The 25965-nt window shown below is 51.8% G+C and overlaps 1 protein-coding gene across 1 annotated transcript in view; it reads left to right on the forward strand.

The window, feature by feature from the left end:
• Nucleotides 1-25266, forward strand: part of ITIH5 (inter-alpha-trypsin inhibitor heavy chain 5) — a 71867-nt gene extending 46601 nt beyond the window's left edge. The window contains exons 8-14 of the mRNA XM_082740945.1: nucleotides 12160-12328; nucleotides 14953-15262; nucleotides 17723-18231; nucleotides 19777-19830; nucleotides 21681-21797; nucleotides 22889-23266; nucleotides 24265-25266. Coding sequence (XP_082597071.1) covers nucleotides 12160-12328; nucleotides 14953-15262; nucleotides 17723-18231; nucleotides 19777-19830; nucleotides 21681-21797; nucleotides 22889-23266; nucleotides 24265-24545 — 1818 coding nt within the window. The 3' untranslated portion in view covers nucleotides 24546-25266. The remainder of the gene's footprint in view (nucleotides 1-12159; nucleotides 12329-14952; nucleotides 15263-17722; nucleotides 18232-19776; nucleotides 19831-21680; nucleotides 21798-22888; nucleotides 23267-24264) is intronic.
• The last annotated feature ends 699 nt before the right edge of the window (nucleotides 25267-25965 follow it).

Genomic DNA, 25965 nt, shown 5'->3' on the forward strand with positions numbered 1-25965 from the left:
TCAAATAATGTAAATTACTTATAATGACAGCTTCTGTAGTATGCATTTGCAGAATTCAACAAAATGATAATATTTAAATTATTTCCCAGTAAATATTAAGAAACACCCAAAAGGGTAAAATGCATGATCCGTTCTGCACCTTCACACAAAGGTCATTAAATCACCCAAAGGCTGCAGCAACTCAAGTGACTCATATCTTTAGCCGCCTGAGTCACATCAGGCCTTAACTTCAAACCCAATCTACTCTAGGGCCCAGGATCTTCTACTTCCTGGGGGAGAAGCATCAGGAATCTTCTTACTAAACCCCTGCATTTCGGGAGGGATTTCCACGCATGGTGCAAGAGCAGGTGTAGAGAAAGACGTCACCCCGGTTGCTCTTCCCCCCTCCTCCCTCATTGCTGGTATGAAAATGCCATTACTGGGCACTGGAAGTCTGGCTTGCACTCTGCCGGCTTCTAAGCGACAGCCTGGCCTCTTTCCCGGAGAACCACCCTGGACCGGCCAAACATATGTCAGAAGCCTCTAGGCAATTTCTAAAGCCTGTCGCTGCCTTGGAGTGTTTGGAAAACCGCTGCCTGTTTTAGCAGCTCTCAGCTGCCCCGAGGCCAGGGCACCAAGTGAAAAGCTTGGTTGGCACCGGAGCCTTGTACACAGTGTCGTGCCTGCTGGGGAAGGGGAAGATGGCTCCGGAGCACGGAGCTTTCGCGATGTAGCCACAGGCTTGGCAACATCGGACATTTGTCACAGGTCCCCTGGGGTCCTATGAAGAATCATTCACTGTCTCCCTGGGGGTTCTTGGCTCCGCTCGTCATTGATGGGCCCAAAGTACTTCACTCTGCTTATCACAGTGAGGGGCACAGAGTTGGTGTTGACTAATCTGAACAACTGATTTGTAAAGAACTGTAAGATCCTTAGAATGCGTTCTCCCGAAAGGGTATGTCAGTGCCTGGGCACTTTCTGGTTCCGGTCCTCGTCCTAGCAGGACTGAGAGCCTGGAACCCAGGGCTCTACCGGCTTAGGAACAGCTACAGAGCCTCCTGCCGGTTCCTGGCACATGACTTGGCTCTGTTTTCTATCCCATGTGCCTTGTTGGTGACTCCCTTCAAGCGAGAGGCCTCATGCTAGATCAGGCAAGATTTCTGCCTCCTGATTTCAGCTTGGAAAACCTCTCAGTGGGAGCAGGAGCTGAGAAGAGCCACAGAAAATGTGATCAGTGTAGGCCTTTGATTCTTGATTAGTTTCATGCTTAAAGCCCTGGAATTGGCAAATACGTATCCTCGGGAACAGTAAGGAAAAAATACATTTTTGTATTTTCAAAATACATAATACATTACAAAATACAATAGATTTATGTTTGTAAAATACATTTTTTCTTGCCCAGGGTTTACATGTTCTTCTCTTCCCTTTCCCTAATCTATGTAACTAGATCTACTTCCGCCTTCATATTAAGGAACTTGGCTGACGGACTCTTTCTGGCAACCAATCAGAGACTAATGAATCATTTACCAGATGTCTTTCATGGTAGAGCTTTCTACAGATTCGTTCCCATCATCTGTGCCATTCTGGGTCCATCCTAGATTCCCATGGAACTTTTGGAAGTCTGTCTTCTTTTCTCCATTGAATTTAGTCATGCGTTTTGGAGAGTAGAGAACAAACACGCTGTTTCTTATCTGTCATTGCCAGATTAAAACGAGGAGAAAGGTGAACATTGCTTGTGCATCATCCATTGGCTTACTTCATGCTCTAGGTCATCAGTTTCATCTTCACATCCAAAATTCATCTTCCTCCAGCCATTTGGGCATTTTACGTGCAACCCTATAGGCAAATAGCCTATCTGTAAGCTCCATGGATTTGGGAAGCATCTTGGTTTTGATCATTAGAGCACATTCCCAGTGCCCAGCATAGTGCCCAACACAGAGTAGGTAATGATTTTTGCTGAAATACACACCAGCACCTAAACATTAAATGTGGCATACACTTTGGAGTCACAATAAGTACCATGGAGTGGCCAGTACATACCAAGCACTGTAAGCATTTTACATACTTTTTCATTGACTCTTTCGGCAATCCAGTGAAATAGACAATGCTACCCCTTTTTATAAATGAGAAGGTGAGGGGCAGGGAGGTGACATCACTCTGCTGAAATGCTCTATTTACTTATGCTGTAAGTAGAAAAGCTCAGCATCAAGCCCAGTGTCCCCCAGCTCTTCCCGATCTACGTCGGACGGATAGACGTAGATCCTACAGTCAGACCACTCTCAAGGACAGGCTCTACCTTCAAGTGACATGATGGGGGTGAGTGCACACAGATGTCAGCTGCCCTGAGAGGCTAAGCGGCTTCAGCCACCAGCAGGTGTCCTTCCTGAAGGGAGCTGTTCTGCTCTGATGCATAGAATTAACCATCAGAGATTTCTTATTTAACTGTGAGCACACGGTGGGCATGGACGGGGAGGCAGACTTCTTTCCTTTGACGAGTTGGGTTGGACAGCCTGAGTGCTGGCATGGAGACAACAGAAGTGGGGAGAGAAGGACAAGGTTGGTGACTGCGAGGTCCAGTGATGTCCTGACCTTCATCCCAGCTGTCCTCTTCAAGAACTTGTGGATCTGCCACAGTCTGAAAGGGAAGCTGTTGGAAAAACATTAGGTTGTTTTATGTGGTGGGGATCAAAGGAAGGGCAGCCTGAGGGTCACTGAATGGCCAGGAAGATGGCCAGATAAGGCCAGCAGAACCCAGAGGGGGTCAGGGGAGTAGTGACCTGGTTAGAGGAGACAGCTCCCTGAACAAGTGAAGGAACTCAGGAAAGAAAGATGGAGGAAGGCCAAATGAGGTCACGTCTTGGAAATTTGGAGGATGTCAGAGATCGGCACTATATGGCTCTCGAATGAGTAAAGATGGATGATGGAAGGTTGAGATACTCCTGCTTACCTTTTCAGGCTACAGGCCTTGTTGTAAACATCTGAAAGCATGGCTTCAGTTAATAAAAAAAAAAATGTCTAGCTCTCCCTTTTCTGGTTTTCTAGAACAAAGGTCAAGAAACTTTTTCGATGGGGACAGACAAGATGGTCTCTGTCCTACATGGCGTGCTACATGGCGTGCTACATGGCGCAGAGGCAGCCACAGGCCATCTGCACAGAAGCCGTGTTTATGGAACAACAGGCAGCAGGCTGGATTTGTTCCCCAGGCCACCGTCCTCTGACCCTGGTCGGCGGGGGTGACTAATGGGCAAACTAGAGATTGTTTCAGTTGGTAGTATTCATTCTCGCCGACGGGGCTGCTCTTGTCCAGACATGGCCACCAGTAGCTGCGTGGGTCAGAAATACATTGCAAGACAAAGATCTGGGGCTTCGGGCAGGGGACAGAAGGCAATGGGGAAAATGTGTTTTTGACTCTGACTCAGAATATGAGGAAACAGATGATGGAGAGCGGGCACAGTATTCTTTCCCCCGGGTCACCACTGAAAACGTGGATTTTTTGTTTCAAAAAGATTCTCCCCTCCACAACGATGGTCTAATTATAAGTCGGAGGACCCCATTTAAGAAACGTTTTGTTGGAGCAGTGAAGATTTACCCAGATGAGGCTACATTTAAGAAGTTCTGTGGTTCCCTGAATGAAGGCACCGCGTGGCTCTCCTACAAAGAAAAAGTGAACACACTAGAGGTCTGAGTTCTCCCACATGATCTGCTCAGGGGGTCCGCCTCCTAGTCAGCATCTGACAGCACGGTCCTGGTGTCCTAGAAGCCTGGCTTCTCCTTTCTGGCGTCCTAACTTTGTACTCAAGACTTGGAGGTCAGGTCATCAGACTTTCTCCATCAAGGGCTGGGGAGGGCCCAAGAGGAAACTTGCTGCAAATAACAAGGAGAGGAATTCTGTCAATTCACGAGGACTGAATGAGATAAGAAATATGGGGGTCTTATCGGGGACTGGCTGCCCCCTGCTGGCTGGGGAACCGGCACCTGGGTGGAATTCTTCAGCGCTGCCCTGCCCCACAGCACGCTGCCCCCTCCCTCCTGCGGGACTCCCAACTCTGCCTCCTGATCCCACCTTGGCTTCGGCTCCAGACTCCAGATTCTCAAGGAAGGAGACAAATATTGATCATATGCAGTGGGAGAGGCACTAGATATAGGGGATACAAAGATAAATATGACAGAACCTTTTCTCTTGAGGGGTCCAGAGGAGAAGGAAAGTCATGTGACAGTTTGCAGAGCGCTCCTGTGGTCAAGGTGTGTGTATGGTCTGGTCATGGCACAGAGCAGGAGCCAATCGGTTCTTTGTAGGAGTGGAGAAGGGGATCATGGACTTCTCAGAGCCAGGGTGTAGTTGAGACTTCAAGGTCTTTAGAAGTTAGTCAAGTTGGTGGGGTGGGAAAGGAGAGAAAAGCCAAACAGAGGGAGACAGATAGCATGAGCCAAGCATGGAAGCAAGAGAAAACGTGGGTACCAGCGAAGTCTAATTAAGGGCCTTAGAAAAAATTAGAAGAAAACAGGAAGGCAAATCATTAAGAGACTCCTAGCTATAGGAAACAAACTCAGGGTTGCTGGAGGGGAAGCAGGTGGGGTGCTGGACATTACGGAGGGCACGAGAGGGAATGAGCACTGGGTGTTCTGTGCATGTGATGAGTCACTCTGAAACGAACGATACACCAGATGTTAATTAAATTAAATTTAAATTTTAAAAAATTTTTTAAAAAGGACATTAGAATTTTGCTGGAGAAGAGAAATATGGAACAATCACACGTTCATCAAACCAACATGTCACATAGACAGTAGAAAGAATTTTAGGGATGATAAAGAGCTTGAGGTACTCAACAAAAGATTAATGACAGAGATGACATAGGAACTAGTCCTTGAAGATGGGACCCAGTTTTCTTTTCTTTTCTTTTTCTTTTTATTTTCTTATTTGAAAGAGAGAGAGAGCATGAGTCGGGGTGAGGGGGAGGGAGAGAGGGAGAAGCAGACTTCCTGCTGAGCAGGGAGCCCCATGCAGGGCTTGATCCCAGGATCATGACCTGAACCAAAGGCAGAAGCTTAACCAACTGAGGCATCCAGGCACCCCTAGGACAGTTTTCTTGACAGGAAAGGAGGGAGTGAATTCTTGGTTGAGGAAAAACCTGAAAAAAGTCATGAAGCAGGAGTGAATATGCCATTGCTGGAACGTGGGCCCTTGAGCCTAAGAGTCTTGCATAAAGCTGCTTCCTTTGAAGGGCAGCACCGCCGGCGGAACGGTGAGCAGAGAAAAACTCCTGCCTTCTCTGCTCCTGACCTAGCTCTCCAGAATCAGTCCCCTTCTACAAATAGGGTTGAGTGTTACCAACATTCAGAAGAAAAAGTAACCAACCCCCAAGAATGAAGTTTTAGAATCTCTTCCCTCCTGCTACCAGAATTTCACTTTCCAGTCTCAGAGCGTCTTTAAGAGTATGGGACAATGAAGGAGACACAGGGATGTCTTTGCTCTCCCTGCCTGGTGGTGGATGACTCCACTTCCTCTACATAGTTTCTTGTGGATACTGTCCACATGTGCAGATATGCCATGTTTACTTATTAGCTCTTCCACTGTTTCGTACTGGGCGTCGCTTTCTCTAAGCCTCCCCAATCTTTCTCTCATGTTCTTAATGTTTGTCAAGGCACATCCTCGGAGATTTATAGCAACTGGCATAGGGTGGACCCACACCAGGGAAACAGGAATCGTGAGAACTCACATGTAGGGGAAAGTTGAATGAGTCAAAGGGCAAAGAATCAGTCACACACACACACACACACACACACACACACACACACACACACACAATCTGTAGAATGAAAGAGGCAGGGCTTCAGAATCCAAACACGTTGTTGGGCAATATAAAGTTAACAATTTAGACCAGGGGCAGGGGACTGAGGACCTGGTCAGGTCGGTCAGTAGGTGTGTCAGAACACGGATGAAGAACACCAGTTACCAAGGAGATGTGTGAACATGGGTGAAAATGGTCAGCATCCTCTTATTCACTTCCTGTTAGCACCGGAAGCCACCCCTGCGGATGGCCGCCGGGAGCCTGCACATAGAAGAGGTAGGGCCGCATCTTTGGCCGGGTGAGAAGTGTGGGATCAACACTGAGAGAAAATCCCGAGGAGTATCAACCTTCCTTAAGAAGAGAAGTGAAAAAAATAACTTTTTGAGCCTTGAGTTGTTTACACATAAAGCATAAAAGATGGATGTGCTTAATCTCTAAGGAATCAAAGATGTTAATGTTATTGGCAGAGAGCCTTTTAGAAAAATGCACAAATGACATTATTAGGCAAATGTTTCATCCATTTGTCAAAAAAAAAGTCAAAACATTAGGTAATGAATCTTAACGTTAGCCAGAGCATTAACATGAGTTTGCTTCTCAAGTGAGATTAATGTTATTTTCAAACATGAAGACTCGTGAATGTGGTTATGTTTATATTGCAAAGGACGTTCTAATATCTGAATCTAGTCAGACCTTTTTGCTGTTGTTGTTCTTAAGGCTGAATTTAGCCAGAACTTAGTATTTAACAGTTAGCCTCTTTCAGATCCAGTCCTGAGGTAACACCTATATTTAGGCTAAGAGGTTGCTTTTCTCTATGAAATAACCACCACCGTATATTTTTATAGAGATTGCGTAAGCACATAAGTAATTAGGTATCAGGACAGATTCATAGGATAGCCTAGCACAGTACTGTGCCGAAAAAGCTTTTGAAATTAGAATTCAAACAGTCAAGGAAATTACGGCATGAAATCATAACAGTTTTAAATACAGGAACCTTACAGTTTTGCTTAATTTCAATATCCCCTTCATAATAGTATGAGCATTAAGATGTAGAGACCAAAGAAATAGTGTTTTGTATGTTTACTTGGTGAAATTTCAAGTTACTATTTAGCATCTACTAAACTTGGAAAGCGTTAAAAGATGTGATGACTTCTAGTCCGAATTTTTCATTTATATGGAAACCTCCTAGTCTCTACTCTTTTTGTAGAGAACACATTGGCCAGTAGAAAAAGGGTTTTGGTTTCTTTCAACAAGATGCCTCAAATCTGACCAAGATACTTTTTAAAATATTTTCTTTCTTATATTATAGTTTGGAAATTTTATTTTATTTTATTTCATTTTTAAAGATTTTATTTATTAATTTGACAGACAGTGATCACAAGGAGGCAGAGAGGCAGGCACAGAGAGAGGGGAGGGTTAGCAGGCTCCCTGATGCAGGACTCGATCCCAGGACCCTGGGATCATGACCTGAGCTGAAGGCAGAGGCTTTAACCCACTGAGCCACCCAGGCACCCTGGAAATTTTATTTTTAATGTAACTTATATAATGGGGTTGGTTTTAGGGAATGTGTGTGGCAGAGGCAACAAGAGGCATTGTGTGATCACTGATTTCCTTTGTTACTTCACAGAACCTCCTCAGGTGTCTTTATCCTGTAATCAGTGGAGTAATATAATTTTTTAATGTTCCGGTTTGCTCTCTGAAACCAATCTGTAGCTAGGTTGTTTGTTTGTTTTTTTAAGTGTAACAATGATCTAGGCATGAATATGTTATAGAGAAATAGTCCTTCTCACTCAACGTATTGCCTTGCTCCTAAAGTTAGGATTTAAAAAAAAAAAAAAATCTGATGATTTAGGGTCAGTCACAGGAAGATTTCAGAAACCGTTCATTCGAATCAGGGAAAGACTTGTAGTAGATAGGCATGTAGATATGAGGTTCTCTTGCCTCTTAGGGATTTTCTGTGATCTTGAAATACTATGGCCTTAAAATACCCGCCCCTGAAGCATAACTGGTACCTGCGGACCACAGCTTCTACTGGTGACTGTGGCAGCTGTGGTCTTGACCATGACCCTGACTCCAGGGAGACTTGGGACAGCAGCATGCGTGGAAGCCTGTGGGGTGTGCAGACAGATGCTGGGACGGCCGGCACATCAGGGCTCCTGCTGCGGGCTTAGGCCCCTTAAGGTTGCAGGGATCTGATGCTGCCAACTTTCATGGAGTCTCAGACACACTCTCTCTCTCTCTTAAAAAGAGAGAGATAGAGAGAAAAGGGTAGGGGACAGAGGGAGAGGTATAGACTCCCAAGCAGAATCCCTGCAAAGCGTGGAGCCTGACACGGGGCTCGATCCCATGACTGCAAGATTATGACCTTAGCTGAAACCAAGAGTCGGATGCTTAACCCACTGAGCCACACAGGTGCCCCTGAGTCACAGACTTTTATTTGTGTCTGTCCCTTTGTACAGAATGACTACAAGGACACATTGCTCCCCAGACAGCAAGGGCTTCCCCTTGCGGGCTAACAGGAGGACAGTATAAATATGCTTCCCCCTTCCCCCATTGCCTGTACCCACCTAGGGAAGGGCGAAGGCTGGCACATAGGCAGAGTTTATAGTGGACACAGTCCATTTCTGGGTGTGCTTCTCAGAAACTTAGGGCTGTTTTCATGATGTGTATCTGTTGATCACAATTCTTATTTGTGGCCCAGCTCAGACGTGAGAAGGGCTTAAGTTTCTTCGTGGCATTTTTTAAAAAGCTGTTTATCATGGGCACTTTTTCTGTTGGGTTCATTCAAAAGGACCATGTGGGGAAATGAAAGGGAAAATACGCACTTGGAAAACATTTTAGACTGCGGCAAGTGACAGCGCTGCTTAGGAGAACAGCACGGCTATTCTGCTGAGAACACAGAATGGCTAATATCTACTACCCTTGAACTTGGATTTCATCTATGATGTCATGGCTCCCCTGGTATGATGCCCAAGAATCCAGACTTTGTGGTACAAAAGGCCTTTTGTGTCAGAGATATTTCCCGTGAGTGTGGTTTCGTTCAGACACAGAAATGTTTGGGAAAAGCTTCGTCATCGGGATATCTGATGAAGGTGGTCCCCAGGGCGGCCAGGCAGCGGGGTCTGTCTTGGGTTCCACTGACATTTCACTCTGAGGGTCTTTTTACACAACGCTTCCCTGCTTGTGAAGTGTTGAATGGTCGTTCACGACCTGGGTTAGCAAAGCAGAATGCTCACCCTCTTGAGGGCTGTGCCAAAAGCCTGCAGCTAGGAGGGCTCCGTTTGGCCGGGAAGGCGGAGAGGAGGTTTCTATCCCTTATCCTAGTTTAATGCAGGGACCCAAAGCGCACGACCAGATCTGCCTCCTGGACGCTCCCTCCCTGGGTGTGGCACTGCCAAGGGGGCGTCATGCGTTAGCTGCAGGGACCCCGCTCTGCCCTTTCAACGGACACATCAGAGGACACCATATATGTCTCTATCGTGAAGATCCGCTACAGCATGGGGACCGTAGCCAACCACACTGAATGAATGCATAATCTGTACCTGAAGGACAGAGACGAAAAGACTTACTTAGCAACAACCCCACGGCAGAGCTGGAATGAACTTCTAAGGCATTGTTTTCAAAGGACATGCTTCCTCCTTCTAACCTAAGGAGAGTACACATGAGAATTTGTACCCATAAAATAGTTTCAAGAGGGAACAGGCCCCTTTCTTGGCTGTTCTAGATAGGTAGGACTAAAAGGCATCTTTAATCACCGGGCAGGCCAAGGGCTTCCTCACGACCTGAACTGTAAGGAGTACGTCCTTTTGTGGTGTCAGTTGTATCTGTGTACCTTTCATCTTCCGTCCACACACCATCTGGAAGGTTCCTGTCCCTAAGCAGGCTGGGATCTGCGGATTATGCTCTCTGATCACCAGGAAGCGTGTGGGTGGCCGTGTCTGTGGAGCGGCGCCTCCAGGGACTGCTCGCCACCCGCAGAGGAGATGGGTGGCTCTGGGGCTGGCCAGTCTCTAAGAACGCTCCTCCTCCGCCACGGATGCCAGTTTTAAAAGGTCTCCAGGGAGGACATTTGCACGTGTCCGGTGGTCACCTGGTAACAAGTAAATTTCAGGGCGACCTCACCCCAGGGGGTGTGTCTTGGAGTTACCTGTCTCAAGCAGGCAGGTCCTTCCTAGTGTGCAAGGGCAGTGAGTGGAGCTTTGGGGGTGGGAAAGAAAGCGAAGGAACATTGCTTGCTGGGACATCCAGGTCTTTCCCTTTAGGTGACGCTCATTGGAGAGGGCCTGGGGAATAACTGGGAACTATCCTTGTATGTCCGTGCGCTTGCACTGGAAGCTTCCACAGGCTTTCTCCGTTGTCATCCTTTAGGCCCTTTAGGGTTTGGACCGACCCCTCTCCTGGGCCGCCTCTTTGCCTCCAGGGTCGTTCAGGCCTTCAGACAGGCTTGGGCTGCACATTCTCTGCCTCTCTGAGCTTCCTCTGATCTTTCTGGAAGGCGCTTACCCTGTTTTCTGGATTGGACTCTTGGAAAGTCTGGCAGGTTGAGGTTCATCTTCAGCGTGTCAACATAGTGTGCAGAAACACCAGCTGAGGTCCCCTGGCATTCACTCTCCTGTCTGGACACTCCCTTTCTGCTGGCCTTTTACGCCTTCCAAGAATGCGAAGCACCCAGGGCTGCCGGCCCATCTAAGGAGAGAGTAGGAGCCCGCAGGCCGTTCATCGAGGGCACTGGCTGCAGGCCACTGCGGCAGCTTCTCCCCAGGCCCCTGGGGATGAGGGCTGGGAGGCTGTCCGAAAGGTCCCGATGCAACTGGAAACGGAGCCTCGCAAGCCCGCTGGCCTGCCGTCCCTCGGTGCATATGAGGCTACGCGGCAGCTGTGGCCTTACAAGGTCACAAGGAGCCTGTAGTTGCTGAGCTGAGGGGAGGGGGGTGGAGAAGCGGGAACAGACTCTTCCTTAAGCAGAATATCCAGCACAATGCGAGGAAAATAGCCACAGAGGAGTAGGCGGCCTCTCTCCGGGTCCTCAGCACACTATTTAAGGATCCCGAAGGATGCCAGCAGCTGAACAAACCCCAGGCTTCCCCTGCCCGAGCCCTCGGCCGGTGGTCGCTGCCAGCTTAGTGCTCCGAGCCACGTGAGCCTTTCCAGGCGCCTGCCTCAGACCTGGGCTCCCAGCGGTGCTGTCTCGGGGACAGCTCCCTGTTGTCCTGTCCCCTCGCCCCTGCGGCCCTGCAGGCCTCCCAGAGGTCTAGGCTGTGGGGCTGGGAGCGGGGCCTGACTTGTGTCGCCTGCGCGTGGAAGGAAGGGTGCAGCGTGGAAGTCCCGCCGGCTTCCTGGCTGACAGCGTGTCCGCCTCGGCGCGCTCTGCCCGCGTCTGTTTGCTGAAATTATCTGATTTTCACACGGACGCGGCCTAGCGGTCACTTCTGTGCTTCCTTCGCGGCTTCTCAGTATTGTCTTCCCGGGGTTCTCCAGGACGCGGGCAGGGGTCTCTCCGACTTCCTCGGTGTTCAGGAAGTATTTGGCATTCCACACACCTGTCACCACCCTCTGCTTCCCTCCGTCTCTCTCTCTCTCTCTTTTACTCACTCAACACACTTGCCTTCGCTGCTTTCCAGAACTTCCTTCCTAGTCTTTCACGCAATCCGGTTCCTTTTACCCGCCTATTCCTGCTTCCCTGTGAGGTCTTTCCCTGCGGCTGCAGCAACCCCCCGCCCGTGTTTTCATTCTCTTTTAAATTCTTAGCCTGCTTAGTATTTCTGCCTTTAGTCGTACCATTCGTAAAGCAGGTACACGGATCGTTCGCCGAGTGTCCACGCCCCCGCCCCGCGTGTCAGGAGCTCTCGCGCGCACGGGGTCATATGAGGATGCTTGGTTGCCGCCGACCCAGAGCGCACAGTACAGCCAGGGACAAAGATAAACAGCAAATAATCACGACTGGGTCATGATGCACTTTATAACACGAGTATTGTGAGGGCCGTGCCAGCCCAGAAGGGAGAAAATCAGCTGTCTTGGGAGGGGTTAGGACATGCTTCACATGGAGGCTGGGGCACATCAGCTGGGTTTTGAAGAGTGACCGGGAGCTTGTCAGGTGACACATGGGTGTCAGGCAGAGTTGAAGAACCTTCCATTGATGCTGTGATGGCAGAGGCCTGAGACAGCACGACTTGTAGTGGCCTGTGACAGCTCAGATGTTAAATGTCCATTCCTGGGGCACCTGGAGGGCTCAGTCAGCGAGCGTGATTTTGATCCCAGGACCATGGGATCGAGCCCCGCATCAGGCTCCTGCTCAGCAGGAAGTCTGTTTCTCTCCCGGTGACAGTTTCCAGGCCAGGGGACGCGAGGATGGAGGTGATCAGCTGTGACCCCTTTTACTCCTGTGTTGTTTTAGACCAAGGATGCCCTGTTCACGATTCTCCACGACCTGCGACCCCAGGATCACTTCAGTATCATCGGATTTTCCAACCGCATCAAAGTGTGGAAGGACCATTTGGTGTCGGTGACTCCCGACAACGTGAGAGACGGCAAAGTCTACATTCACCACATGTCGCCCACCGGAGGTAAATACGAGACCTTGTTTTCTTGTTGCCTTTGACGTGGTAGTAAGCGAGTAGCCAATTTTCTGCCAGGAGACGAGGATTTGAAAGCTGAAGCTGATCACAGGAAAGCAGATAAGGGTGAGAGCTTTCCCAGAAGCTTGAGTTTCTCTGAGCACCAAGTCTGGAAATTCTCATCTTCCAGGCCCTGAACTGATGATGGTTGGGTTAAGTTAGGGGGAAAATACCTGATAGGTTTTGGAGACTTTCCTGGTTTATCTCATGGATCCAAACAATGAAGCAGTTTTTGGAAACTGCTCTTGGGTGAGGAACCAAAGCCAAAGAGATGTTTCGATGTTTCGGGAGCTCGGGCGCTGGCACCTTTGGGAGGCAGCGTGTGGGACAGGGCTGCTGAGCTGTTCGCCTCTCGGCAGGGCTGTGCCAGTGAGCAGAGCACACGTCCCAGGTGGCCAGGGAGATGCAGCACACAGGGAGAGTCCTGGGCTCTGAGTCTTGGCACACGTGGGTTGGGTATGTTGCCCGGGGAAGAGTGTGGGGCACATCAGTTGTTCCAGGATGTGGGGAGAGGAGAGAACCAGAACGGGGTGTTACCCAGCCGTGCTTCTGCACCCGACGTGGGGATCCCTGTCGCTGCTCTCTCCGCCTCCAGTACAGCGGCCCCGTGTCAGCACTGGAGCGCGTATGGAAGCACCCTTTCTGCAAGGCCTTTTACAGAGACGCCGTCTCCTGGGGCTGCTGTCTCAGTCAATTCTAATTTAGTTATTGGGGAACCTAGAAAAATCCAGTTCAGTTTTCTTCCTGCATTTTTCATCTTTCGTCTGTGTATTGTTTTCTCTCCACGATGAAGCTCTGATTTCCCAAATGAACTTCATTTAGAACTTGATCGTGCTTGGATGGAACTCTGACTGCCGTGGCATTTCCTACCGGTCTCCACAGCAGTGTGGTCTAGGAACCGATTTACTGGGTGATGAAAGAGATGGAAGATTGGATGTAATAATACGGGAGGAAGTAGGGGTAAGACAGGTCCTTGAGGGAGGAAACTCTTCATCTTTGTATGGCCCGTGGTTCCCAGCGCAGGTCCTGATGTGTGTAGCTCGTGCTCAACGAGTATTTGTTGTACTGAATGCATTTCAGCAGCGTTCCTCACTGTTAGTAACGGGGTGTGTGCCTGTGTGTGAGTGTGTGTGTGTGTGTGTGTTGGCAGAGGGCATGGGGATAAAGCTTTAGGGAACAGCTGAGGTGCATTATGTCATTTTGGAATCCACCCCTTAGAAACCTTATTAGTTTCCTTTATTTTCATCTCCGCATTTCAGCACCTCAAGCTCTCCAGGTGAACAGAAAGTCAGTCTGTTCATTCCTCTCAGAGAAGCGGAACGGTAGGGTTGTCGCATAGGTTCTGAAGCCAGACTGTCTGGGTCTGAAGCCAGCCCCACCATCTACGAGCCATTGGCTGTGTCTGTGCCCAAGTTTACGCAACTCAGTTGCAGACAGTAATGGGACTGTGACGAGGATAAAATCAGTTAAAATACCTGAAGTGCTTAAAACAGTAGCCGGCACACGGGCAGTCCTCTTTCAGAGTGAGACGTGGCCATCTTCACCCAAGCAGTCCCTCTTGCTGGTGCATTGGGGTCCTCTGTTCCCTGAGGGTGGGGAGGAACTCTCTGCACGGTGGCCTGGCGGCTCTGTGGGGCGTCTCCCTGTGGAGGGCACTTTCCTGTTCTTAAGAGCTGGGGACACATCCTGGCATTGCATAGGTGTGACCCACACTCTGCCGTGCCTCGGTGTCTGGAACTAAGAAAGCTAAGTTGGTCCCTTCCCCTGGGCTTTCCCTGGCCTTAAAGTAGAATAAATATTTGGCACCACTGCCAAGTTCTCATTTAAAGGGAAAATAAAGACCTGCCTTTTTGTCCAGGTTCACACCTCCAGAGGTCATGTGCAGCTAGGCTGGACATTCAGAAAGGCGAGTTAATGAGCCCAAAGAAACATTAAATACTGTTTTAGCTGTAACTTTTCCTGACGTTCAAACTCAGTGTGCATCTCAGAATTACCAGTGTGTTCGCACAGACCTAGCCATGTATTTTTATGTTTTTAGCCAGAAATTCTGGAGAGTGTGAAACAATGGGGAGAAATTACCTGGTTCACTCAGCCACAGTACATTTTGCGGCTGGTTAAAAATCACTCCGGACAGGGAGATGGATCGTGGTGATGGGTCTACAGCTTTATAAACTTACTAAAAGTAAGCATGGACCTAAAGTGAGTGCCTTTTCTTTCCCTCTGGGACTTGCACTCCCTCCAGATTCCTGTACCTGTACCTTCCTGCCCTTTGCAAAGCTTTTCCCAGAAAAGGTGTAGGAACCACCATTGCAAAGGCATCGAAGATGTCTAAGTGAAGGGGTTCGTTGAGGAGAAGGCGCATACCCTGGGATAATTCCGGGCCATTCTCATTCATTTAGTAACCCCTTGGAAGTGTCTGCTAGGCTGGTGTCACCCCATAGGTGCAGGTGACTTCTTTCCCCACTCACGTTCTCCTGCTCCAATGGTGGCGGGTGACCCACGGCCAAGGCCATGCGCCCAGGTGAAGAACATGGGCACACGGGCTTGAGCGGGCGCCTTGTGGTGTCCCCCAGGCACAGACATCAATGGGGCCCTGCAGAGGGGCATCAGGCTGCTCAACGACTATGTGGCCCACAACGACATCGAAGACCGCAGCGTGTCCCTCATCGTCTTCCTGACCGATGGGAAACCCACCGTCGGGGAGACCCACACTCTCAAGATTCTCAACAACACCAAGGAGGCGGCCCGAGGCCAAGTGTGCATCTTCACCATCGGCATCGGGAACGACGTGGACTTCATGCTGCTGGAGAAACTGTCGCTGGAGAACTGTGGCCTCACGCGGCGTGTCCTTGAGGAGGACGACGCAGGCTCACAGCTCATCGGGTCTGTACGTCCGTCTTCTCCACGCAGGGGGACTCGGGCTCTCAGGAGGGGGGGGAGGGTTGTGGGGTCATAGCTCACTGCACTGGGAGATGTCCTAAGGGATGCTTAACCCAGGTCCATCGGGTTCAGATTCTGGGTCCTGCTTTGTGACTTTAGGCAAAGTGGAAGCCAGTCTTGCTCGGTATCGTCATCTGTAAAGCGAGGATTGTGGTCAGTCCACGGAACTGAATGAGAAAACCAGTGTGAAGTATTGGCAGGACGGCTGCTGCATGTTGGGGGGTCCGCTGGCTCCTATGGTCGTAACTGTCTTCTTGACAGTTCTAGTGAATTTACTGGCTTGTTGTCTGGTGTTTGCTCTCATTCCCCCCCGAGGCGTACGTAGGAAGAGAGGCGCTGTCTCCATTTTGTGTACTGGGTAACACTGGCCACTGATTCTCTTACTGTTTTGAGGTGGAGAAGAAACTAGTTCTTGGGTTTTCTGTCTCCATTTGGAGCCTTCCCGCAACTGTCATTTGCCAAAAACAAGTGTGACCTCGCCGCTGACTCGAGCACGTGCTGACACTCCGATCCACGTGATGAGCTTGGGTCTTCTTTACAGCAGATACAGTAGATATTTAAAAGGAAAAGTGAGGTTTGGGTAGATTCGCAGCTGTCCGGTAGCCATACTCAAGGAATATTCATTAATGCTAAACCTAATTGGAGGTCTCCGAAGTGGGCAGTAAAGGTGGGTCCTTGGTTCGGGGCTCGTCCCCATTCTCCCCCTCCCGCAGCGTTTTGGTCAAAGATTTCTTTTTCTTCTTCTTTTCTTTTTTTTTTTTTTAAGATTTTATTTATTTATTTGAAAGAGAGAGGAACAGCATGAACACGGGGAAAGGGAGAGGGAAAAGCAGACTCCCCACTGAGCAGGGAGCCCGATGTGGGACTCCATCCCAGGACCCTGGGATCATGACCTGAGCTAAAGGCAGATGCTTAGCTGACTGAGCCACCCAGGTGCCCCATGGTCAGAGATCTAAATAAAAAGATTTGCTTCCCACATTTTCAAAATTACTCAAAACTATATATAAAGAGGGAGAACGTAGTGCATTATATATTAAGATTTAGGAATGCTCTCAAAAACAGAAGCAATGACTGTGAAACATACCAGCTGCCCTGCTGTATTTCCAAAACTATCATCGATACTCAACAGCTAGCGAGAACTCACGATGCACCAGGCTTTCCTACATCTGTTGTCTCCGGCAAGCCCCACAGCCTGCGAGTGGGGTAGTAGCATCCAAGCAAAGTTGCCACCAGATGACCCTCTCCCGTATTATCTGGACACACTGGATTCTGCTCCAGGAAGTCGCTCAGAGACTCCTGTTCCTTCCCTTTGGTGGCTCTTACCCCCTCAGGTGTCGTCTTTAGCTGCAGGGTTGAAATTAGGTCCCTATCATTTGTAAATTCTAGCCCCAAAGAGGGGGAAAGAAAAACCAGATTAAGAAGCCATTTTTTTTTTTTTCAAGCAAGCATTGCAGAAGTTGTCCGTCTCACTTCTACTCACACTCCGTCGGTGAGAATGTGGTCCTATTTGGCCCGAGTAGAGGCTAAGAGATGTAGTTGACAGCTGGTGGGGAGAACTCAGGAAAGATGGGAAGAAGGAGCAGTTGCTTCAACATTCCAACTTTAGAGAGGAGGAGCCCGAAGTTCAGAGAGGCTACGCTACACACCCCAAGACACACAGCCAGGAAGGGGCTAAGCTGGTTTCCACAGCCTATGCTGTCTAGGTCTTTGGAAAGGGATTTTGCTGGTCCTCTTACTCAGCAGAAAGCAACCTTGGAACAACCAGGAGAAAAGCTAAAGTGAGCAAATGAGGCGTTACACACAAGCCTAACCTCAGTGTCAAGATGAGATTCCTCAAGGGTAATGGTCTTAAGCGCACCTGGAACATATGTTTGGTTCAAAGGAACGTGTTTTACAAGGCCCTTTGAGAAATGTGGTTATGTACATAAGGAAAGTTACCGAGAGGCCGCTCAGCTGGGGATGCTTGAGTCCGTGTCGTATGAAGAACAGTTCAGGAGGCGGAGTGGGCGGGGGTTGGCTGGGCGGCACACAGATTTCAGGAGCACACAGTAGTGTCCAAGACGTTTAAATGCCGGTGTTTTTCAAGGATCTGAACATTGAGGGTAGATTAGGCTCCTCACACAGTGTTGCTCCGGAAGCAGAAGACTTCAGTGCGTGGAAACTGGAGGAAGGGGGGTGTGAGCTACTCCCGGGGGCTCCCCAGCCGCTGAAAGGAGGAGGAAAGCCTGTGTGGTAGTGAGTTCTCTGTCACCAGGGGTGTTCAAGCCACTACTGTGCCGTGAAGTGTTCTGCTGGGCAGTGTTGACGTGAGGGGCTTCTAAGACCTTGGTCCCTGGCAGATAGGACCCGTCCTGCTGCGGCCACCCCGGGCCCTGACTCGGTCCCTCTGTCCTTCCGCCACAGGTTCTACGATGAGATCAGGACGCCTCTCCTCTCCGATATCCGCGTGGATTATCCGCCGGCCATGGTGGAGCAGGCCACCAGGACCCTGTTCCCCAACTACTTCAACGGCTCAGAGATCGTCATCGCGGGGAAGCTGGCCGACAGCAAGGCGGGTCAGCTGCACGTGGAGGTCACGGCCAGCAACAGCAAGAAGTTCGTCATCCTGAAGACAGACGTGCCCGTGGAGCCCCAGAGGGTGGGGGGCGGCGCGGGGGACCCCAACCCCGTGGAGCGGCTCTGGAGCTACCTGACGGTGAAGGAGCTGCTGAGCTCCTGGCGCCACAGCCGCGACGCGCAGGAGAAGGAGCGCCTGAGGCAGCAGGCGCAGGCCCTGGCCCTGGCCTACCGCTTCCTCACCCCGCTCACCGCCTTGAACTTGCGGAGGTCAGCGGTGCCTGCCGAGACGCCGGAGGCCGTCGTGGGCCCCGAGACCGTGATGCAGAGCCTGCGGGGCGCCCCCCCGCAGCCAGGTGAGCAGGGGTGGGTGTCCCCCCGCCAGCCCCAGCCAGTGTCCCCTGAGGGAGGGCGACACTGCTGTGTTTGTGGGGCTGCAAGGGTCAGAGCTCTGAAGAAAGTCGGAAGTGGGGCATTCCTCCCAGAAATGTCCTGGGGAAAGTCCGTTTATGGGTCAACCGTCAGGGTCAGGGGCCTACCCCATGGCGGGCAGTACTGGAGGCTCCGGGCAAGAACAAAGCCCAACGTTTCAGTGTCCTCCGGCCTCAGTGAGTCCCTCAGAGCTCTGCCTTCTACCAGCCGGGTGTGCAGGTTCCCAAAGCTGGGGGGGCGGGGATGGTTGTGTGGGGGTGGGGAAGTGGGGTGCGGGGGGCATCTAGAGATAAGCCGCGTCCCCGGCAAACACACAGCCTCCAAGGGGGTCCTGCCTCCTTCGCTCACGCCCCTGCCTCCAGGAAGGGGAGAAGGTCTTCCCCTCCGACTCTGGGTTTGTCTTGTCCTGACCACGTATGTGAACACCCAAGTGGCGGATTCTCGACAGACTTCATCCTTTTCGTGCTCATCACGCAGAATCTAAGCAGAAACCATCCTTTCCAGTCTCGTGCTGTTTTGTCGGGAGGAAATCAGTACCACAAGCGAGGAAAGGAGAGCGCAAGGCGTCCGCCCAAGCAGAGCCTTACAACCTCAGTAATAACCGCTTGTGGCAAACAGTGTGGTTTTTACATTTTGACATTTTTATTAAATTCCTGCCAAGGTCATATCTCCTAAAGAAAGGGAACGGACAGGGACCCAGAGCCTACACCTCCCACTCTAAGCTCTGCGCAGCCCCTGGGTGTGGTAGAACGAGCGTAAGGGTAGGATGTAAGCGTAGCTGTTTCTGCTGCGTGGCTCGGGGCAGGTGTCTGAATGTCTCTGGGCTTCTGTTTCCTGGTCTATAAAACGTGGATACGAATGATTTCTCTGAAGGGCCATTACAAGGGTTCGGTGTGTTAGAGTCTCTAGTACAAAGCTAGTGTCTTGGAAATGTTAGATCCCTCTGCCATGAAGGATGTAGAACTAGACATTTAGGTTCAGATTATAACTGTATCTGGACTATACCTGTCTTTTAAAAAATATTTTTGTATGTTTTAAACTGTGAAAAATAACAAAGTTTACCATCTTAATCATTTTTGAGTGTACAGCTCAGTATTATGAAGTATATTCACAGGATCTTTCAGAACTTTTTTCGTCTTGCAAATATGAGACTCTGTACTCACGAAACAACTCTACCCCGAGCCTAGATTCCATAACTGTTCATTACGTATGACAGCGTCTTCCCTTCCTGTACAAGCAGAAACCCTAGACCGGAAGAATACAATCTGATTTATAGAAGAGTAAAATAACCAAGTCTTCTCATGGTTCCCCTTCACTTGTGTGTTGTGTGGCCAAGCTCCTTCTTTGAACAGATGTTTTTAACTGAGCACAACTGCATTGAAAGCTGCATTTTACTCGCCCCAAACCTCGTGCCTGTGCCTCTCATCTCATCCTCCTTAATGGTAACAGTGGGGTTCTCCTCTTTCTAGGCCCTGATCTCCAGAAACCATACAGCCCAAGAATTAAAGTCTCCAAAACCTCAGGTAAAGAAAAAAATGTGGTTGTGTGTCACTTGAGGGCTGAGGTGTTTTCCAGATGGAGGGCCCAGAGTTCCCTGGCATTAAAATGCCCAGCCTTGCCTCTTACTGTACGGACAAATATTTAACTGGCAATAAAATACAGGACCCACGGTCGTTGAGCAAAAGGCAGCGGCAGGAGGCAGTTCTGAGAACCAGGGCGGCCAGGAAACCGTAAACACTGTGGCTGCCTCCCCAAGGAGCCTGGCAGGGCTGACAGCAGGACAGACGGGCAGCAGAGGCCCATTTGCATCATGACTGAATTTAGAAGTTACTTTTTTCAGAGACGTGAGGTATACGTGCTTCGGCTCACGGTGGTTCAAGTATCTGCGATGTGCAGTTTATTATTATGATTATTAGGATGATTATTATTATGTTGAGCTTCGGCTTTAGAAGGGAAAGATCAATAGGAATACCATAAAATTCCCTTTGGCCAGCTTCCTGGGATATAATAAGCATCCGGATGGAACAGCAACACGAAGGTGGGGTTTTAGTCTTGAAATGTACACGCCTTCCTTCCTCAGTGTCTTACTGCCCAGCGGCTGATGTGCTCGACGTGCCGGGAGCGTTCTGGAGATAGCCAGGCAGAGAAGGACGCACGCGGTCCCTGACGGGACAAGCCCAACTCTTTTGAACACGCACATGCTTTGTGGAATTCGAGGAAACTTCCCTCTTGGATGCTGCGTGGAGTAATGAGCTCCAGACACCTCCTCCCCTTTTTGAAACAAGCAGCATCCTTCCTGGTGACAGGATGTGGATGATTTGAGTAGAAGTGATGTGGTGTGAGCACAAGAAACTCTCAAAGAACTGTCACGTGGTCACAGCCATACCTACAGGGTACCAAAAACATGGACCAGGACTTTGGTCTCCTAGGGGTGTCTTTTTTTGCTTTCTTCCCTCATCTGCAAAAGACCAGTATCTTGTATTTGTCTATCATGGGGTGCTGGAGGCGCGTCCCGGAGAGATCAGCCAGCTTCTTTCCTGGGCCTATCTGAGTCATGCTAGGAACAGGAAGGGGTTTTGTTGTTTTAGCAGTTGCACTGAGGCCATTAATTTGCTTGTGACTTGAAAAGACTGACCCTATCCAGGCTTGTGTACATGTGTGTGCACGGAACACGGAAAGGCATTCAGAAACATGCTGTGTTTGGCATAAAAATCAGGAAGAAGCTAACTCTCTAGTCTTGTGAGGGGAGAGAGTTGGTGTAAACGTTCGGGAATTATTTGTCGTGCAGTAGGAGGCAAGGCTGTTCGTGCTGACTAGAGGTGAAAATGAGGGGAACGCACAAGCACCAGAGACGGGCCACGGGCTTTGGTCTCCTCTGTGGGCAAAACTCTGAGAGCGTTGAGGTCCAAGCGCCCGAGAGGCAGGACTTCCGCGGCCATCGCCGACCATCCTCCCTAACCCCCAGTGTCTCTGAACCCCTCATGGTCACCGCCCTCAGTCGGGTTTGCTGGTGGCCACTGTCACACAGGGACTGACCCCGTGGCGCTCCGGTGACAGGAGAGGGAGGGTTCCCATCCGCAGCTCCTGCCTGGGGTGGCCGGAGGAGGCAGGAAATGATTTTCGGTGGCTGAAGTGTGGTGACAGGATCGTGTCTGGGTGTAGGGACCCGAGTTCACGGACGCACCTCGCACACCATGTAACGCTGGTGTGTCGCTTCAGCCCGGGGTACCTTCCCCACTTGGACGTCGAGGATCAGTGACGGGTGAAATAAACAGTGCATGAGCCAGGAGAAGGGAGTGTGTACACACAGAAGGCGCCTCATAAATGTCTGGTCTCTCTCGCTCTCTCCTGGTTTTGCCTGCTGGTCTGGCAGTGGATGGAGACCCCCATTTCGTCGTGGATTTCCCCCTGAGCAAGCTCACCGTCTGCTTCAACATCGATGGGCAGCCGGGGGACATCCTGAGGCTCGTCTCTGATCACGCGGGCTCTGGTATGTTCTGTGACCTCTGGGCAAGTGTAATGTAGGTAAGACTGCCCCCCTCTGTTCTTGAGACGGACGGCCACGAAGATAGATAAGGGGGTACATCACAGACACTCACTGAGGACTGTGAGTGCTTCATTAAAGGAAGTCGCCTGTGGGGCTTGGAGTCAGGAAGACAAACACTGGAAGCCCTGCTCGGACTTGAGCCTTGTAACCCGGAGGCCGTGGCATTTGCTCTGCCAGTCTCACCAGGCTACTGCAAAGGCCAAATTCCGTAACAGATGCAAAGTCGTTTGTAAATGCACAGGGGCTGTAGAGATTCAGGATCTTTTATTGTTACCACATCTCTCCATTCCAAAACCAAAACGGTGGGACAGCTGGAGCCCTAAAACCAGCCCCCGTGGTTCCTCTGCAGGGCAGACGTGAAGCCCCCAGCTCTGTGTGCACGGAACTCGGAGGTGAACAGGGCTCTGACCCCTGCAGTCTGGGGAGGGGCTGGCTGAAAGGGGTCAGTATATGCACAGCCCTCAAGCCACACGCAGGTAGCAGTGCCCGAGCGATGGCCGTGTGGCTGTTCTCGGTTCCAGGAGGATGCCTTTCTTGAAGGCCAGGTGACGCGTGACGCAGTTATGGAAGGTGTGGTCCCAGGGCTGGTGTTCAACCTTGTTCTCTTGCAAGGCTTCCTCCTAGCTTTTGACCTAAATCTCAACTTGTCCTAACTTAGGCTCAGCAGGGAGATGGGGGCCTGACTGTACCCCCTCCCCCCCACCAGAGGCGCCCACTTTCCTAGGGGCTGTTCCTGGCGTCTTTGTGATCAGGATGGCATCCGGGTTGGGAAAGAGCCGGGGAATCCTGGAGCCCTGAGGGTTCCGTACTTGGCTCCTGTTCAGGCTGCGATCTCTCCTCCCGGCCCCTTCCCCTTGCCCCGGGGAGGACAAGCCTACCCCTTGCTTCCTTGGGTCCAGCGTATTGATAACAAGGGGACGGCGTCTCTCACACCTTCACGCATGCATGCTTTCACTCATCCAACAGGACCAAGTGGCCCCTTCCCGCGGGTCGGACGGTGCCCTAACCACTGCCTTCGTCCCGCTGCCTTCCAGGTGTGACGGTGAACGGAGAGCTGATTGGGGCCCCGGCGCCCCCAAGCGGCCACAAGAAGCAGCGCACCTACTTCCGCACCATCACCATCCTCGTCAACAAGCCCGAGAGGTCTTACCTGGAGATCACACCCAGCAGAGTCATCTTGGACGGTGGGGAGAGGCTGGTCCTCCCCTGCAACCAGAGCGCGGTGGCGGGGAGTCGGGGGCTGGAGGTGTCTGTGTCCGCGAACGCCAACGTCACCGTCACCATCCAGGGCAGCATCGCCTTCGTCATCCTCATTCACCTGTACAAAAAGCCGGCGCCCTACCAGCGAAACCACCTGGGTTTCTACATCGCCAACAGCAAAGGCCTCTCCGGCAACTGCCACGGACTGTTAGGTAGGCAGCTGCTCTCACGCTGGCGCAGAGCCCAGAAGCCAGCTTCCCAGCGTGAGGCTGCTGTTGCCAGCACGGTTAGCTCGCCTGAGCAGTGCAGTCATGAGATGCCAGGCCTCGCTCCCTGGTGACTTTCTAGAATGGGAAGGGGCTGCATCCGCTAATTCTCACCGGCCTTCTGGAAAAGTGAGCAAAGACTTCGGGGGTCACCCTCTTGAGGTCTGGCTCCTGACTCTGGGGAAGGAGATACCGGCAAGGGCAGTCCCCAGCCCAGCCCCGGGCGCGCGTCCCCCACCCGGCCCTGAGCAGCAGGCCGGCGGCCTCTCTGGCTGTTTTCGACGTGCAGGCCCATGTGGGCCTCTTGCCCAAAAGTAAAGGGTGAGCTGCCGCCAGGGCCCAGTTTAGAAAGCAGCATTTCCTGGCACTCGAGCTCGACGTGTTTCTGTCCCACTTGACTGCCAAGCAGGAGCCGCCTCGCCCAGACGTGGGCCAGGATTCCTGCAGCCTTAGCCGTGCCCTCGCTTGACCCACAGAATTCTGGGGGTGCGGATCAGGAACGGCCGAACTGGGCTTTCCACACCCACCGAAGACTCAGTCTGGGAGCGGGGCTGTGGCCTGGAGGAGAGGGAAGACCCAGCCTCCTTCCCTGTCCGGCCCGTGCTCTCTCCCAGCTCACGCGGAGATGGTGGTCACTTGTCTAGATGAGTCGGTAGGCAGCTTTCCAGTGTTAGCAGCCAGCTTCCAGAAGGGGAGGCCGCGGCGAGCCCAACCTAGGACTCCCCCGTCCGCACCCCGCAAACAGGCAGAGAGGTGTGAGTCTGCTGGGAGAGCGCGGCCTGTGAGGGCAGTCAGGTGCACCAGCCTCTGGGCGCATCTGTCCCCCGCCCGTAGGTAGCCCCGTGCACTGGCTGCTCACCAGGGCCCGACATTGGCACGAGCTATTTCGCCGCAGGGCTGCCCCGCTCTTGGCTCAGACCCGATGGTCTCTTGTGTCCCCCCAGGTCAGTTCCTGAGCCGGGACGCCAGGCTCACCGCGGAGCCCTCCGGCCCTCCGGCCCCGAAGGCAGGCGAGCCGGCGGAGACCGTCCTGAAGGTGAGAGGACACCAGGTCCCGGTGGTCTGGAAACAGCGGAAAATCTACAACGGGGAGGAGCAGGTGGACTGCTGGTTCGCCAGGAGTAACGCGGCCAAACTGATCGACGGGGAGTACCGAGACTACCTGGCCAGCCATCCTTTTGACGCACAGACGTCCTTTGGCCCGAGACCCTCCGGCGGACTCTGACGCCGGCAGCCGGGACGCATGAGTGTGTGACAGGGAAGTGGTCTTTGGGGACCCCACGGCGCGCTTCCTGTCGCTTGAGCATCTTTGTGTCTTGGCAGTGAGCTGCCACCGGTGACCTTCCGCTAGCGGCGTGGAGGCCGCGGCCTGCCTGAGGGAAGGGTAGAGTCAGGCCTCGGAAGCGGAACTGTCATTTCCTCCCACTTCCTGCCCCTGCCTCCACCTTCCCCGCATCCCACAGAGAAAGATGGTGGCCCAAGGGGAAAAGGTCACCCTGCGTCTCATAGCAACCGGCTTGTCTGTCTTGTCGCCTGTCGTAACTGATGACGGCACATCTGCCACAAAGCTCCCTTTCTCCGTGGAGATGGCCAAGGCTGGCCACTCTGCTTCACGCCGTATGCTGGTGCTTAGGAATCCCTCCTCTTAGAACCACTGTCTTCTCCAGATGTGTAGCCTCAGGGGGACCTCTCATGGGGCCCCGGCCATGGGCAGGCAAATAGCTCATAGATTTGATCACTGTAAACAATTAAGCCTTTTCTTTGGAGAGGATTTTCTCCTGCTGTGATATCTTGCCTTTGAAAGTGAGTTTTCATTTTAAAAAGAAAAATTTGGTTGGAAATAGAAGATCTGCATCCCAGATACCGATGTCTGACGGGCTCTGTAAACCACTGGGCAGTGCTGATGGGCGTGCTTCTATTTATTCCAGTAAAGCTAATAAACAGGACTACCCGCGTGGCTGTTTTTCACTGGCCTGTCTGGGTTGGAGAGCTAGCCCGCTCTCTCCGACTTGGCACCCTCCCCTCGTTGTCATAGTTCTGGCCTTGCTTGCTAGCGGTCCTCGGGGAGGTGACAGATAGGCTCTCGCAGGCGGGGCATGGGAGACGGCGGCAGCACAAAGTGTGGTGTCAGCCTCCTCCCAGGAACGGGCTTCCAGAAGGCGGGGTGGACTCACGGCCCAGAGGCCTGCACGCATCTCAGAGAGGTAAATCCCGTGGACCACGCGAGAGGGGGCACTTTGGTTCCAGAACTCGGAGGAGCCATCTGCTGCCACGGGGCAAAGGTTAAAATCAGCGGCCAGGACGACAGAGGTCAGGGAGCGACGCCCTTCTTCCAGCGGGGCCCCGTGCCAAGCCTGTCACCCTACCCAGGGGAAGCGGGGCTGAGGGTGGCATTGGGGGCCCCCACTGCCCTGTCCTCCTCGCCAGTTCTTGCTCTTGCTGTGGGGTTGTCTCGGGGCCCCCAAGGTTCAGCAGAGCCTGGTCCTTGCCGGGTGAGGCGCGTAGTTGGGACGCACATGGCGAGAAGGATTGGGGTCAGAGAAACGACTACAGGAACGTGAGGCGGATTTGAATCAAAGCTTTGGTGCCGGCCTCGCAGGGGGTTTCTTCCTGTCGGGGGCGACTCCAGAGCGCGCTTCTCACGC

The sequence above is a fragment of the Mustela nivalis genome (genome assembly GCF_964662115.1).
Source record: "Mustela nivalis genome assembly, chromosome: 7".
In the NCBI taxonomy this organism is placed as follows: Eukaryota; Metazoa; Chordata; class Mammalia; order Carnivora; family Mustelidae; genus Mustela; species Mustela nivalis.